Raw genomic sequence first — 15,455 nt, 5'->3', positions numbered from 1 at the left:
ACCTTGGTTGGGGAACACTGGCAGTGCCCATAGCCAGTCCTTGGATGGGCACTAGCTTTTGCAAAACTATAACTTCCAGCATGCCCGGACCACTTCAGTGATCCGGGCATGCTGAAAGTTGCAGTTTTGCAACAGCTGGAGGCGCCCCTGGTTGGGAAACATTGGCAGTACCCAGAGCCAGTCTTTGAGTGGGCACTGGCTTTTCAAAAAAAAAAAAAACAACAACTCCCTGCATTCCTTTGGCTATCCAGGCATGCTGGAAGTTGTAGTTTTGCAACAGCTGGAGGCATCCTGGTTGGGAAACACTGACATTGCCCAGAGCCAGTCCTGGGGGTATTGACTTTTGCAAAACTATCCTTCAGATGTCAGATCATGCTGGAGGTTGTAGTTTTGCAACAGCTGAAGGTGCCTTGGTTGGGAAACACTGGCAGTGCCCAGAGCCAGTCCTTGGGTGGGCACTTGCTTTTGCAAAACTACAACTCCCAGCACGGGCATCCTGGAAGTTGTAGTTTTGCAACAGCTGGAGGAGCCCTGTTTGGGAAACACTGGCAGTGTCCAGATCCAGTCCTTGGGTGGGCAACCCATTCCCAGCCCTGATCCTTACTACGTGTTCATATAAAACCGATAATGATATTCGTATCGGATGTCTCATCCCTATTAAAACCTCCGCAGCGATAACCACACCTTATAATTAGATGCATTTTATTCAGCGCCAACCCATTCATCCTGCATCACTTTTGCCCAGGACAAGACACATAATGCACAATGGCTGTAGACACAAGGCTCCAAGTTCTACCTTTAATGGAGTCATCCCACAAGCCATCCCTGCTCTAGTGTGACTTCCCCAGGGAGAGCCAGTGCTGCTGCTGCTGCTTCCTCCAGCCCAATAATCCCAGCACCTCATTCCCTGGGTGCTTCCCTCTCCTAGCTGTTGTTTTTGCCAGCTCTGCAGTCAGCCAGGCAAGAACAATCAGTCCTGCAAATGAAAGGTGATCTGATGGCCATGTCTGTGCACACACACAGGGAGGCTGCATTGTGTGCTGTGCTTGCCATGTAGAGCAGGGACTGGCTCTTTAAGAACAGGACATATTTCTCTCTCTCTCTCTCTCTCTCTCTCTCTCTCTCTCAATCTTTTCTCATATGTATTCTTTCCTGTGTGGAGCTGCTTCAAAGGATGAATAATGACCTCCTCTGTCTGCAACCCAGGGTTATTATTATTGCAAGGGAAAGCCTCCATGGGACTGGACTATGCTGCTGAGCAAGCTGAAGACATAGACTAGAGAGCTGGCTGGGTATCCATCCTAGGAATCCCAAGCAGCAGTAGCCAGGCCCCTGTATATATCCTCCATCCTCCACAACCACTATCAAGAGACACTGACCTCCTGTCAACTAGGATCTTCTATGTAGAGAAGAAAAAAAAAAAAATTCTGAGTCCACCCACATGCATGCACCGTTAAATAGGCAAGTCTCATGTGCATCTCTCAGTGAGACTTCAGCAGGAACAAGCTGAGTGAGCAAGGAGCAGCAGAGCTGATGGAAGAACCAAAGGGTGAGTGTTATACAGCAATGGGTTCTCTCTTTTTATTACCTTTTTTTTTTTTTTTTTTTTTTAACCCTCCCTCCTATGGTCCTGAGTTCTTTTTTCCTCTTTTGATACATTTGATACAATTGTTTCATTCAAAATGTATCCAGTGCCTACAGGAAGTGAAGGTAAAAAAAAAAATGTTGTGTGGACTGTTAGGTTGCTTGGAAAAGTTTTCAGTAAATGATGTACCACATTCAGCTTCATAAGGGGGGGGGGGGGGGGGGGGGGGGGATAGATAGATCATTGTAGGATAGGTGTAGCATGGTTTGTGTAGAATGTGTACTATTGGATCCTGTAGAACCTGCACTGTTTGTTTGTTTATTTATTTATTACTGGGGATTGTTTAGTACAGATCATAGTATATCCTCTGCGCTTTGTGTGTGTGTGTATTGTAGTTTTAGAATGTAGGTTGTGTGTGTGTATAGTTTATGTCATATTTACTATAATATCCCATATGGTGTTTAATACTGTAAGTTGTAGAACAGATATGGCTGATAGTATGAACTGTATATGGCTGATAGTATGAACTACACGACAAATATTGTATTTTAATACTGTAAACACATATGTTATTTACTATAGTATCCTATGTGGCTGATAGTATGAACTGCACAACAAATATTTTGTGTTAATACTTTATATTGTATAATCACATATGATATTCACTATAGTATCCTATATGGCTGATGGTATGAACTGCACTATACATATTGTATTTTAATACTATAACACATATGATATTCACTATAGAAGTGGTCTCCAACCTGCGGACCTCCAGATGTTGCAAAACTACAACTCCCAGCATGCCCGGGCATGCTGGGAGTTGTAGTTTTGCAACATCTGGAGGTCCGCAGGTTGGAGACCGCTGCACTATAGTATCTTATATGGCTGATGGTATGAACTGCACTATAGATATTGTATTTTAATACTATAACACAAATGATATTCACTATAGCAGTGGTCTCCAACCTGCGGACCTCCAGATGTTGCAAAACTACAACTCCCAGCATGCCCGGACAGCCAACGGCTGTCCGGGCATGCTGGGAGTTGTAGTTTTGCAACACTTGGAGGTCCGCAGGTTGAAGACGGCTGCACTATATTATCCTATATGGTTGATGGTATGAACTGCACTATAGATATTGTATTTTAATACTGTATATTGTATAATACATATAGTATTCACTGTAGTATCCTATATGGCTGATAGTATGAACTGTATATGGCTGATAGTATGATCTGCACTATAAATATTGTATTTTAATACTATAACACAAATGATATTCACTATAGCAGTGGTCTCCAAGCTGCGGACCTCCAGATGTTGCAAAACTACAACTCCCAGCATACCCGGACAGCCAACGGCTGTCCGGGCATGCTGGGAGTTATAGTTTTGCAACATCTGGAGGTCCGCAAGTTGGAGACCACTGCACTATAGTATCTTATATGGCTGATAGTATGAACTGTATATGGCTGATAGTATGATCTGTATTATAAATATTGTATTTTAATACTATAACACAAATGATATTCACTATAGAAGTGGTCTCCAACCTGCGGACCTCCAGATGTTGCTAAACTACAACTCCCAGCATGCTGGGAGTTGTAGTTTTGCAACATCTGGAGGTCCGCAGGTTGAAGACCACTGCACTATAGTATCCTATATGGCTGATGGTGTGAACTGCACTATAGATATTGTATTTTATTACTGTAATTTATATAATATTCACTATAGTATCCTGTATGGCTGATGGTATGAACTGCACTACAAATATTGTATTTTAATACTATAACACATATGATATTCACAGTGGTCTCCAACCTGGGGACCTACAGATGTTGCAAAACTACAAATCCCAGCATGCCCGGACATGCTGGGAGTTGTAGTTTTGCAACATCTGGAGGTCCGCAGGTTGGAGACCACTGCTATAGTGAATATCATATGTGTTATTGTATTAAAATACAACGGCTGTCCGGGCATGCTGGGAGTTGTAGTTTTGCAGCATCTGGAGGTCCACAGGTTGGAGACCACTGCACTATATGGCTGATAGTATGAACTGCACTACAAAATATTGTATTTTAATACTATAACACATATGATATTCACTATAGTATCCTATATGGCTGATAGTATGAACTGTACTGCAAATAATGTATTTTATTACTGTAAGTTATATAATATTCACTATAATATCCTCTATGGCTGATAGTATGAACTATGTTACAAATATTGTATTCAAATTTCTATAAAACATAATATTCATCATAGCATCCAATATGGCTAATAGTATGAACTACAGTATAAATATTGTAATTAAATACTGTAACCTGTATAATACATCTATTTTTATTTTTTTATTTTTTTACTATAGTGTCCTATATGGTTAATAGGATTAACTGCTCTATGGATATTGTATTTCAATTCTGTAACATATAATACGTATGATATTCACTATAGCATCCTCTGCGCTGATCAGTCTGATCTGCGCTATGTTCTTTTTATCATAGTACCTATGATACTGTAGGATGTATACTACATATATATATATTGATCACTATTTGTGTCCTATGTGGCTTTTAGTATGACCTGCACTAAGTTTATTACTTAGATATTCACTCTTGAATCCTATTTGGTTCACAGTATGACTTGGAGTTTGTATTGCTTTTTATGTTTATTTTATTCATATATATATATATATATATATATATATATATATATATATATATCTCTCTAAATTATTCCACAGTGCTGTATAGAGATTGTCCTCACTCACGGCCCCTTTTGGGACTAGATGAACCTATTGTTATGTTTTCACTGTATTTAGACCTGCCTCGGGCTGCATTGTTTCTAGCAGCATTACTTGTACTGAGCTGTACCATTACTGAAGATATACTTCTCGCAGGATGTCAATGCTCATAGCACAAGAGAAGATCCCTGTAAATGATGCCACCTATTAGATGCCCTTCTAGCACTAGCTTAGTGGCCATGCTAGTAGTTGCAGAACTATCCCCTCAATCGGGGGAGTCATAATGGACCCTATTGCTCACATTAGGTTGGTATTATTTGGGTTACCTGATAGTAACTTTATTTTAAAGTGTACCCATCAGATTCAACAAAAAAAAAACATTTTTTAAAAAAAATATATCTAATCCTGACCATGTACATCTAATTTTTATGTGTCTAGCACCTTTATTTATTTTTTTATTACACTTTTAATTTAGCTCACTAGTCTGAATTCCTCTTAAAGGGAGGGGGCGTGGCCTCACTGTGCAGGTCTCCGCCCCCTCCCTCAGTATGCTGTCTGCTCACATCTCCCCTAGCATTAGCAAAACTACAACTCCCAGCTTGTCCTCACTGACAGTAGCCGGACACAAGCTGACAGTGGGAGGATTTTTCCTCCAGCTCTGAGCCCTGCGCTCACAGCTGTCAATCAAGGAAGTGTGTCCATGGCATAGGTGATGCATGGACACAGCAGGACTAGTATGTGTCCAAGCAGGCGGGGGGGGGGGGGGGGGGGGGGCAGTTGTATGACTGGCTTCTTCAGTATGAAATACTGAAATTTTTCCAATTAAAGCAATTGCAAAACCTATTGGTTATACATGCTTTACAACAGATCAAAAGTTTTTGTCAGTGACAGTTTCCATTTAAATATTCTTTCTAATAGCAGAGTAACAATTCATAAAAATGTAAGAGATTAGATAGATTTAACCCCTTCTTCCTAGCACGTACCTCAGGGGACTGTCATTATGACCCATGGTTCAATGGACTTAGAGTACCAACAAGTGATGCAGCGTTGTACAGAGAAGGCACTTTGAATGCACTCCCTTACGAAGTGTTTCCCAACCAGGGTGCCTCCAACTGTTGCAAATCTACAACTCCCAGCATGCCCAGACAGCCAAAGGCTGTCTGGGCATGCTGGGAGTTGTAGTTTTGCAACAGCTGGAGGCACCCTGGTTGGGAAACACTGGTCTATGGCAATCATATCCTGCATTGGGGAGCGAAGTATGCTGTTACAGGCTTCTCCCAGCTATATCAAGAGATCCGAGGGGCCTCAGCACTGAACCCCCAACTGATTTATAAATGTTTTTAAACTCATAGAGGGAGATTTATCAAAACCTTTCCAGAGGAAAAGTTGCCCAGTTGCCCATAGCAACCAATCAGCCAAAGGCTGTCCGGGCATGCTGGAAGTTGTAGTTTTGCAAAAGCTAGAAGCACCCCGGTTAGGAAACACTGGCCTTTGTGTATGGCATAGGCCAGTGCCCACCCAAGAACTGAATCTTAACCCAACCAGAGTGCCTCCAGCTGTTGCAAAAGCACAAATTCCTGCATGCCAGGACAGCCTTCAGCAAAAGCCAGTGCACGCCCAAGGACAAATCCCAAGGCTGGGATTTGTTGTTTTGCAACAGCTGGAGGCACACTGGTTCATGAATTAAAGGGGTATTCCAGGCAAAAACATTTTTTTATAGATCAACTGGCTCCGGAAAGTTAAACAGATTTGTAAATTACTTCTATTAAAAAATCTTAATCCTTCCAATAGTTATTCGCTTCTGAAGTTTTCTGTCTTAACTGCTCAATGATGATGTCACGTCCCGGGAGCTGTGCATGATGGGAGAATATCCACATAGGAGCTGGACAGCTCCCGGGACGTGAGTCATCATTGAGCAGTTAGACAGAAAACAACAACTCAACTTCAGAAGCTAATAACTATTGGAAGGATTAAGATTTTTTAATAGAAGTAATTTACAAATCTGTTTAACTTTCCGGAGCCAGTTGCTATATATATATATATATATATATATATATATAAAAAAAGTTTTGGCCTGGAATACCCCTTTAATTTACAGTAGTCAGTGAAAAGATATGACCTTGCTGCACAATAAGATAACACTGTGCAGAAAACACATCTACCCATTACAGGCTTCTATGATGTAGCAAATATATGGTAGTAAGTACATTAGAAGAATGTCTCACTTTTCCAAGAAGGTTCTTGAGATTCCCTTACAGGTCCCCCCTTATCCTTTCCTCCTACTGCTCTTCCTGGTAAAGTACCCCAAGCATTTTGGCAGTCCTAGCATCCTATTCTTGTACCAGGTGGGACAGACACTGCCAGTGTTTGCCTTTAGCTGTTGTAAAACTACAACTCCCAGCATGGCCAGACAGCCTTCGGCAAAAGCCGGTGCACGCTCAAAGAGTGGCATGCTGGGATTTTTAGTTTTGCAACAGCTGGAGGCAAGCTGGTTCAGAAACTATACCCTGTAGTCCTAATTTCCAATGGTTGATTGTTGACCTTGCTGTTGTCTGTGAAAAGTAAAGCTGCAAGGAAATAAAAGGGTACATCACTTTTCTAGGGCCTCTGCCAATATATTCTAGAGCAGTGGTCTCCAACCTGTGGACCTCCAGATGTTGCAAAACTACAACTCCCGGCATGCCCGGACGTTGGCTGTCCGGGCATGCTGGGAGTTGTAGTTTTGCAATATCTGGAGGTCCGCAGGTTGGAGACCACTGTTCTACAGAATGCAGCGGTCACATACATATGTATACTGACAGGTTAAAGGGGTACTACGGTGGAAAACTTTTTTTTGTAAATCTACTGGTGCCAGAAAGTTAAACAGATTAGTAAAGAACTTCTATTAAAAAATCTTAATCCTTCCAGTACTTATTAGCTGCTGAATACTACAGAGGAAATTCCTTTCTTTTTGGAACACAGAGCTCTCTGCTGACATCATGACCACAGTGCTCTCTGCTGACATCTCTGTCCATTTTAGGAACTGTCCAGAGCAGCATATGTTTGCTATGGGGATTTTCTTCTACTCTGGACAGTTCTTAAAATGTACAGCAGATGTCAGCAGAGAGCACTGTGGTCCTTATGTCTGCAGAGAGCACTGTGGTCCTGATGTCTGCAGAGAGCACTGTGGTCATGATGTCAGCAGAGAGCACTGTGGTCATGATGTCAGCGGAGAACTCTGTGTTCCAAAAAGAAAAGAATTTCCTCTGTAGTATTCAGCAGCTAATAAGTACAGGAAGGATTAAGATTTTTTAATAGAAGTAATTTACAAATATGTTTAACTTTCTGGCATCAGTTGATTTAAGAAAAAGAAAAAAAGTTTTGCACCGGAGTACCCCTTTAATGTCAGTTTAGTATTTTGTAGGATTAGACATATCAGTAGGAAAATCCAGACTAGTATAGGAAGAATGCAAACTCCAAGCAGATGTTGTCCTGGTAAGCATTAAACTTAAGAAAAAGGTCTGCAAGATTGTAAGTCTGCATTATATGGCTGTAAGGCACTGCTATACCGGGACCCTATGGTCATCTAAGTTTGGTTCAGAGAAGAGAGCTGGGTCGAAAACAGTGTTTCCCAACCAGTGTGCCTCCAGCTGTTGCAAAACTACATCTTCCAGCATGCCCAGACAGCTAAAGACTGTTCAGTAAAACTGATAAGAGATCCTGATCTAGAACAGTGTTTCCCAACCAGTGTGCCTCCAGCTGTTGCAAAACTACATCTTCCAGCATGCCCGGACAGCCAAAGACTGTTCAGTAAAACTGATAAGAGATCCTGGTCTAGAACGGTGTTTCCCAACCAGTGGGCCTCCAGCTGTTGCAAAACTACATCTCCCAGCATGCCCAGATAGCCAAAGACTGTTCAGTAAAACTGATAAGAGATCCTGGTCTAGAACAGTGTTTCCCAACCAGTGGGCCTCCAGCTGTTGCAAAACTACATCTTCCAGCATGCCCAGACAGCCAAAGACTGTTCAGTAAAACTGATAAGAGATCCTGATCTAGAACAGTGTTTCCCAACCAGTGTGCCTCCAGCTGTTGCAAAACTACATCTCCCAGCATGCCCGGACAGCCAAAGACTGTTCAGTAAAACTGATAAGAGATCCTGGTCTAGAACGGTGTTTCCCAACCAGTGGGCCTCCAGCTGTTGCAAAACTACATCTCCCAGCATGCCCAGATAGCCAAAGACTGTTCAGTAAAACTGATAAGAGATCCTGGTCTAGAACAGTGTTTCCCAACCAGTGGGCCTCCAGCTGTTGCAAAACTACATCTCCCAGCATGCCCAGATAGCCAAAGACTGTTCAGTAAAACTGATAAGAGATCCTGGTCTAGAACAGTGTTTCCCAACCAGTGGGCCTCCAGCTGTTGCAAAACTACATCTCCCAGCATGCCTGGACAGCCAAAGACTGTTCAGTCTGTTCAATAAAACTAAGAAGAGATCCTGATCTAGAACAGTGTTTCCCAACCAGTGTGCCTCCAGCTGTTGCAAAACTACAACTCCCAGCATGCCCAGACAGCCAAAGACTGTTCAGTAAAACCGAGAAGAGATCCTGGTTAAGAACAGTGTTTCCCAACCAGTGTGCCTCCAGCTGTTGCCAAACTACAACTCCCAGCATGGTGGGAATTGTAGTTTTGAAACAGCTGGAGGCACCCTGGCCTAGAAGCTACAATATAGAAACTTATATTGCTGCTATCTTGGGGATCTGTACAAAACTAAGATATAAAAGAATAAAGATTTGCAAATAGATAAATTAGACCCCAACTATTGACTAATACAATAACCTTTTCATAATACAACAACTTTATTTAAGTAAAGAACAAAGGCAGAAACTTCGGAATCTGCTGATGGTGGAATTTCTAAACCCGTTGTTACTATATATGTTATTCTGGGCCCAGACAGGAAGCCTCTCAGCATCAGGTGTTTTCATGTTCTCTTGGTTTGTTTGTTCTTTATTTTGTATTTGTGTAACAACTATATACAAACAATGTGCAGCAAGTCACCCTTGTGTATGGGTGTATGGGTGACTTACACTTCTGTATAGGGGGGGGGGGGGGGGGATGGGATTGTCACACCAGTTATGTTTATCGCCCTTTTTCAGACAGATATGACCTTGTAACACTATAAGATAACACTGTGCAGAAAACACATCTAGCCATCGCAGGCTTCTATGATGTAGCACTAGTGAGAACATTTGAAGAACGTTTTACTTTTCCTAGAATGTTTTGAAGATTCCCTTTAGGGTCCTCCTTATACTTTCCTCTAGTGCTGGGCGGTATACCGGATCATGCCGAATACCGAAATTTTTGGGCGGCACAAAATGAATTTTTCCAATACCGCAATACCGGTTGGGCCCCTCCCCCTCTGGAATGAATGAATCAGCCCAGCGCTGCGCTGTCCCCAAATCGGGGAACTAATCATATGTGACCCGCCAGCGCTGTTCTGCTCCCCCCCAATTATCAGCCCAGCAGGGTACTACTCACATATGTCAAGCACTGCCCTCCTCCTCTTTGTTGGGGGCCGCTGGCACTGGAACTCACTGTACGCCAGTGGTCTCCAACCTGCGGACCTCCAGATGTTGCAAAACTACAACTCCCAGCATGCCCGGACAGCCAACGGCTGTCCGGGCATGCCGGGAGTTGTAGTTTTGCAACATCTGGAGGTCCACAGGTTGGAGACCACTGCTCTAGAATATATTCGCAGAGGCCCTAGAAAAGTGATGTACCCTTTTATTTCCTTGCAGCTTTACTTTTTCCAGACAACAGCCGTTGGCTGTCCGGGCATGCTGGGAGTTGTAGTTTTGCGACAGCTGGAGGTCTGCAGGTTTGGGACCACTGCTGTATACCACGCTGTATACCTATGCCCGGGCTTCAAAAGATAAAGAAAATAAACTTTAACTCACCTACATCGGCCTCACGCTGGGGACTGGAACGTTGGACGGCCGTCAGCCTATCACCGGCCGGAGCGATGTCCCGCCCCGGCCAGTGATAGGGTGAGCCCACTGTCATGTAAGAAGCCGGCTTGCTGGGAGTTGTAGTTTTGCAACAGCTGGAGGTCTGCAGGTTTGGGACCACTGCTGTACGCTGTATCCCTATGCCCGGGCTTCAAAAGATAAAGAAAATAAACTTTAACTTACCTACGTCGGCCTTATGCTGGGGACTGGAACGTCGTACGGCCGTCAGCCTATCACCGGCCGGAGCGATGTCCCCGCCCCGGCCAGTGATAGGCTGAGCCCACTGTCATGTAAGAAGCCGGCTTGCTGGGAGTTGTAGTTTTGCAACATCTAGAGGTCCGCAGGTTGGAGACCACTGGCGCACAGTGAGTTCCAGCGCCGGCGGCCCCCAACAAAGAGGAGGAGGACAGTGCTTGACATATGTGAGTAGTACCCCGCTGGGCTGATAATTAATTGGGGGGGGGGGGGCAGAACAGCGCTGGCGGGTAACATGATTTGGTGGGGGGGGGGAGCAGAAGAGCGCTCGCGGGTCACATGATTGGGGGGGGGGGGGGGGAGAAATCCCGTTATATACCTTGGAACCGCCATAAGTTACAAAAATACAGTGATACACATATTTGGTCATACCGCCCAGCTCTACTTTCCTCCTACTGCTCTGCCTGGTAAAGTAGTGGGCTACATATACAGGAAATTGTAGCGAAGATTAAGAAAGAGTAGGAGTAGTGATACTTTTTTCAAGTACTAACCAATACCAGTTACCAATACTTTTTTTTTTTTATGTCATGTGACAGCAGAGGTGGCTCTGGAGTTTGTAAAGCCTTAGGTGAAAGTTGAACATGAGGACCTCATAATCAAGATATGCCCCCAGTAGTTATATAGGGAATCCCCCTTATGAGGTAGAAGCCCTTGATGGGTAGGTAGATAACGAACCTCCTGATTTAGGTAGAAGCCTCCATAAGAAGGCAAACGTGAGGCCTCCATGGATATAATTAAGATATGCCCCCAGTAGTTGGGTAGGAAATCCCCCCCCTATTAGGTGAAAACCCCCATAGTTAGTTAGGTAGGGAATCCCCCCTATCAGGTAGCTAGATAGAGAGGTAGATAGGGAGCCTTTTAGGTAGATGCCCCCATAAGAAATCAAACATGAGGACTTCACTGACACTCATAATTCAGATATGCCCCCAGTAGCTAAGTAGGAAATCCCCCTTTTAGTTAAAAGCCCCCAGGAGGTAGGGAATTCTCCTCTTTTAGGTGGAAGCCCCCAGAAGATAGGTAAGTAGGAAATCTCTCTAAAATGTTGAAGCCCCCAGCAGGTAGGGATTCCTCCCCTTTTAGGTAGAAGCCTGCAAAAGATTGGTAAGTAGGGAATCCCCCTATTAGGCAAAAGCCCCCAGTAGCTAGGCAATACCCCTTATTAGGTAGAAGCCCCCAGTAGGTAGGGATTCCTTCCCTTTTAGGTAGAAGCCCACAGAAGATTGGTAAGTAGGGAATCCCCCTATTAGGCAAAAGCCCCCAGTAGCTAGGGAATACCCCTTATTAGGTAGAAGACCCCGGTAGGTAGGGAACCCTTCCCTTTTCGGTAAAAGCCCTCAGATAGGTAGATGGTAGGTAAGTAGAAAATCCCCTCCAAAAAGGTAGAATCCACAGTAGGTAGGTAGGTAACCCTTCCCTTTTAGGTAGAAGCCCATAGTAGTTAGGTAGTCAGGTAGGTAGAGAAACAACTATAAGGTAGATTCCCCCAATTGAGTATTTTATCCCAATAAGTCCACATCCCCCCCAAAAAAAAAAAAAAAATCACACTGGGGGAGATTTCTGAAAACCTGTGCAGAGGAAGAGTGGTGCAGTTGCCCATAGCAACCAATCAGATTGCTTCTTTCATTTTCCACAGGCCTCTTTAGAGGCCTGTGGAAAATGAAAGAAGCAATCTGATTGGTTGCTATGGGCAACTGCACCACTCTTCCTCTGCACAGGTTTTGAGAAATCTCCCCCACTGACCTTTCCTTTTTGCTCCTGCGCTGAGGCCTCTTACATCCTCCGTTCTGTTAAGGGTGCAGGACCTTCTCTTTCGCTCTGTTATATAAAGTCATGCAGGACCTGCCTAGCAATGATCCTGCACCATTTCAGGAAAACAGAGCAAATGATGAAGAAGCCTCAGTGCAGGAAAAGAGGGAAGGTGAGAGGGATTTTATTTAGAATTTTTTATGGTCTTCAGGTATCGGAATACCGGTATTGGTATCGGGATATCCCTAGATGCTTCAAGAACTAATCGACTATGTATTGTTTACCGGTGTGCAATTCTGTGGTAGGTCTTCATGAGCTGTAAGTGCTTTCACAGCATCTGTGTCTCTCCGTGTTAATAGATCAACCACATGGTTGACCAACATGAAAGCCAACGTAAAGTTGTACTTTATTTCCTGTCAGCAGATTACTCATATATGACATTTCCGAGGCAGAAAAGAGTGAATTGAGTTATTTTTTTTTTGTCTCTTTACAATGTTAGTTATATCAGTGGATTCCAATTAAAGGGGTTATCCAGGAATAAACTTATATATATATATATATATATATATATATATATATATATATATATATATATATATATCAACTGGCTCCAGAAAGTTAAACAGATTTGTAAATTACTTCTATTAAAAAAAATCTTATTAATCCTTTCAGTACTTATGAGCTTCTGAAGTTGAGGTTGTTCTTTTCTGTCTAAGTGCTCTCTGATGACACGTGTCTCGGGAACCGCACAGTTTAGAAGAGGTTTACTATTGGGATTTGCTTCTAAACTGGGCGGTTCCCGAGACAGGTGTCATCAGAGAGCACTTAGACAGAAAAGAACAACCTTAACTTCAGAAGCTCATAAGTACTGAAAGGATTAAGATTTATTAATAGAAGTAATTTACAAATCTGTTTAACTTTCCGGAGCCAATTGATATAAATATATATATAGTTTTTTCCTGGATAACCCCTTTAAAGTAATAAGGGTTAGAGAAAATAAAAGTAGTCAAGATAAAGCTAATAGTGATAAGATAAATAACATTACACAGAGCCGCCAGTCCAGGAAGAGTTACAGACTATTGTTAAAGTATCCAACTGTTCTGTGATGTTACATACTTTGTTTCCTATATATATATATATATATATATATATATATATATATATATATATATATACATATATACATATATATATATATATATATATATATATATATATATATAATCCTGTACAGTAACGATTAATACAGAATATTACAATACCGAATCAAGGCCCCCTACCCCCCCCCCCCTCCTTCTTCATTGTATTGCACATTGGTATTGCTGCATTTACTGAGTTTTTGTATTATGTTATTTAGATATTGAGCAAGTTATCGCTCCTATTCATTATGTTGTAGACAGCTGGTCAGAGCCTAATGCAGTGTTTCCCAACCAGCATGCCTCCAGCTGTTGCAAAACTACAACTCTCACCATGCCCGGACAGCCTTTGGCTGTCCGGGCATGGTGAGAGTTGTAGTTTTGCAACAGCTGAAGGCACACTGGTTGGGAAACACTGTTTTAAATGTTATATTAAAATAGGTAACATTGCCATGTCCTTCTGAAATTGTAAGCGTGGTCTCATGACCTATGGGGAAAACACCCCAGTAACCTTGGCCTCACTGAAATGGAGGCAGCCTCGCCGGCAGATCCCTCACATGCCAGACTTCAATTGGACTTTTTTTTTTACTTTAAAGGGGTACTCCCGTGGAAAACTTTTTTTTTTTAAATCAACTGGTGCCAGAAAGTTAAACAGATTTGTAAATTACTTCTATTAAAAAATCTTAATCCTTCCAATACTTTTTAGGGGCTGTATACCACAGAGGAATTGCTTTTCTTTTTGGATTTTTCTTCTGTCACGACTGCAGTGCTCTCTGCTCTCTCCAGAGCCTCATATGTTTTCTATGGGGATTTTCTCCTGCTTTGGATAGTTCCTAAAATGTACAGCAGTGGTCAGCAGAGAGCACTGTGGTTGTGACAGAAGAGAAATCCAAAAAGAAAAGCATTTCCTCTGTAGTATACAGCTCCTAAAAAGTACTGGAAGGATTAAGATTTTTTTTTTTTTTTTTTTTTAATAGAAGTAATTTACAAATCTATTTAACTTTCTGGCACCAGTTGATTTTAAAAGAGAACTTTTCCACGGGTGTACCCCTTTAAAGGGGTACTCCGGCGCTTACGGGGCGGCGTGTGACGTCACACCTCCGCCCCCGTGTGATGTCACGCCTCCGCCCCCTCAATGCAAGCCTATGGGAGGGGGCGTGACAGCTGTCACGCCCCCTCCCATAGGCCTGCATTGAGGGGCGGAGCATGACATCACACGGGGGCAGAGGCGTGACGTAATTTGCCGCCGGCCCCGTGGTCGCCGGTAATCAGACCCGGGGACTGATTTTAACTGGGGTGCTGCGTGCAAGATCACGGGGGTCCCCACCAGCGGGACCCCCGCGATCAGGCATCTTATCCCCTACCCATTGGATAGGGGATAAGATGTCTAAGCGCCAGAGTACCCCTTTAATGGCATTCAATGGGCTTCTAGCATGGTGTCCAGTATTCTTGATGAAACATATATTAAGGTCACCCCACATTCTCGTAGAAAGTTCTTGAGATTTGGCCTCCACTAGAGATCCATGTGACCTGGCACAGACGGAAGCATTAGCCATACGATGAGTATTATGTTTTTCGGAATTTGATAAGAAACACAATGTGACATGATACATTGTTACATCCTCAGATATAAGATTGTATTTAGTGAATGACGCGACTCTTCCTTTGCCAATAACAATTACAGATACTTAAGTCATGTTGCGCCATTGGCTGCAATACCTGGCATACCTTCCACATTACTCGAAAGCTCTGCGATTTGCATGTGCTTCCTGCCTATAGGAATGATGATGGGTGAGTGAAGAAACTTGTGTTTGATGTATGATGACTTCCATCTGTCATGTGTTATTGTAGATGTTGGGTTGCTAGCCGTGAACTGTCCCTGGAGCTTACAGGCAAAACACAGTTACTCCAGAGAGTACTCGGTAAACCTCAAAAACACTTGGTAACTACGTAACGCAGATATAGCCTATGGGGAGTTACAGTGGGTAGAACAGTTGTTTTAACTCTA

At 43.0% G+C, this 15,455-nt stretch overlaps 1 protein-coding gene across 1 annotated transcript in view; it reads left to right on the top strand.

The window, feature by feature from the left end:
- The first annotated feature begins 767 nt into the window (after positions 1-767).
- The window catches only part of ENTPD1 (ectonucleoside triphosphate diphosphohydrolase 1), a 117,191-nt gene continuing 102,503 nt past the window's right edge, over positions 768-15,455 (top strand). Inside the window, exon 1 of the mRNA XM_056532774.1 lies at positions 768-1,549. Coding sequence (XP_056388749.1) covers positions 1,534-1,549 — 16 coding nt within the window. The 5' untranslated portion in view covers positions 768-1,533. The remainder of the gene's footprint in view (positions 1,550-15,455) is intronic.

The sequence above is a fragment of the Hyla sarda genome, chromosome 7, assembly GCF_029499605.1.
Source record: "Hyla sarda isolate aHylSar1 chromosome 7, aHylSar1.hap1, whole genome shotgun sequence".
NCBI classification, from domain to species: Eukaryota; Metazoa; Chordata; class Amphibia; order Anura; family Hylidae; genus Hyla; species Hyla sarda.
The sequence above is the reverse complement of the archived record's forward strand: the minus strand, read 5'-3'. Positions and strand labels throughout refer to the sequence as shown.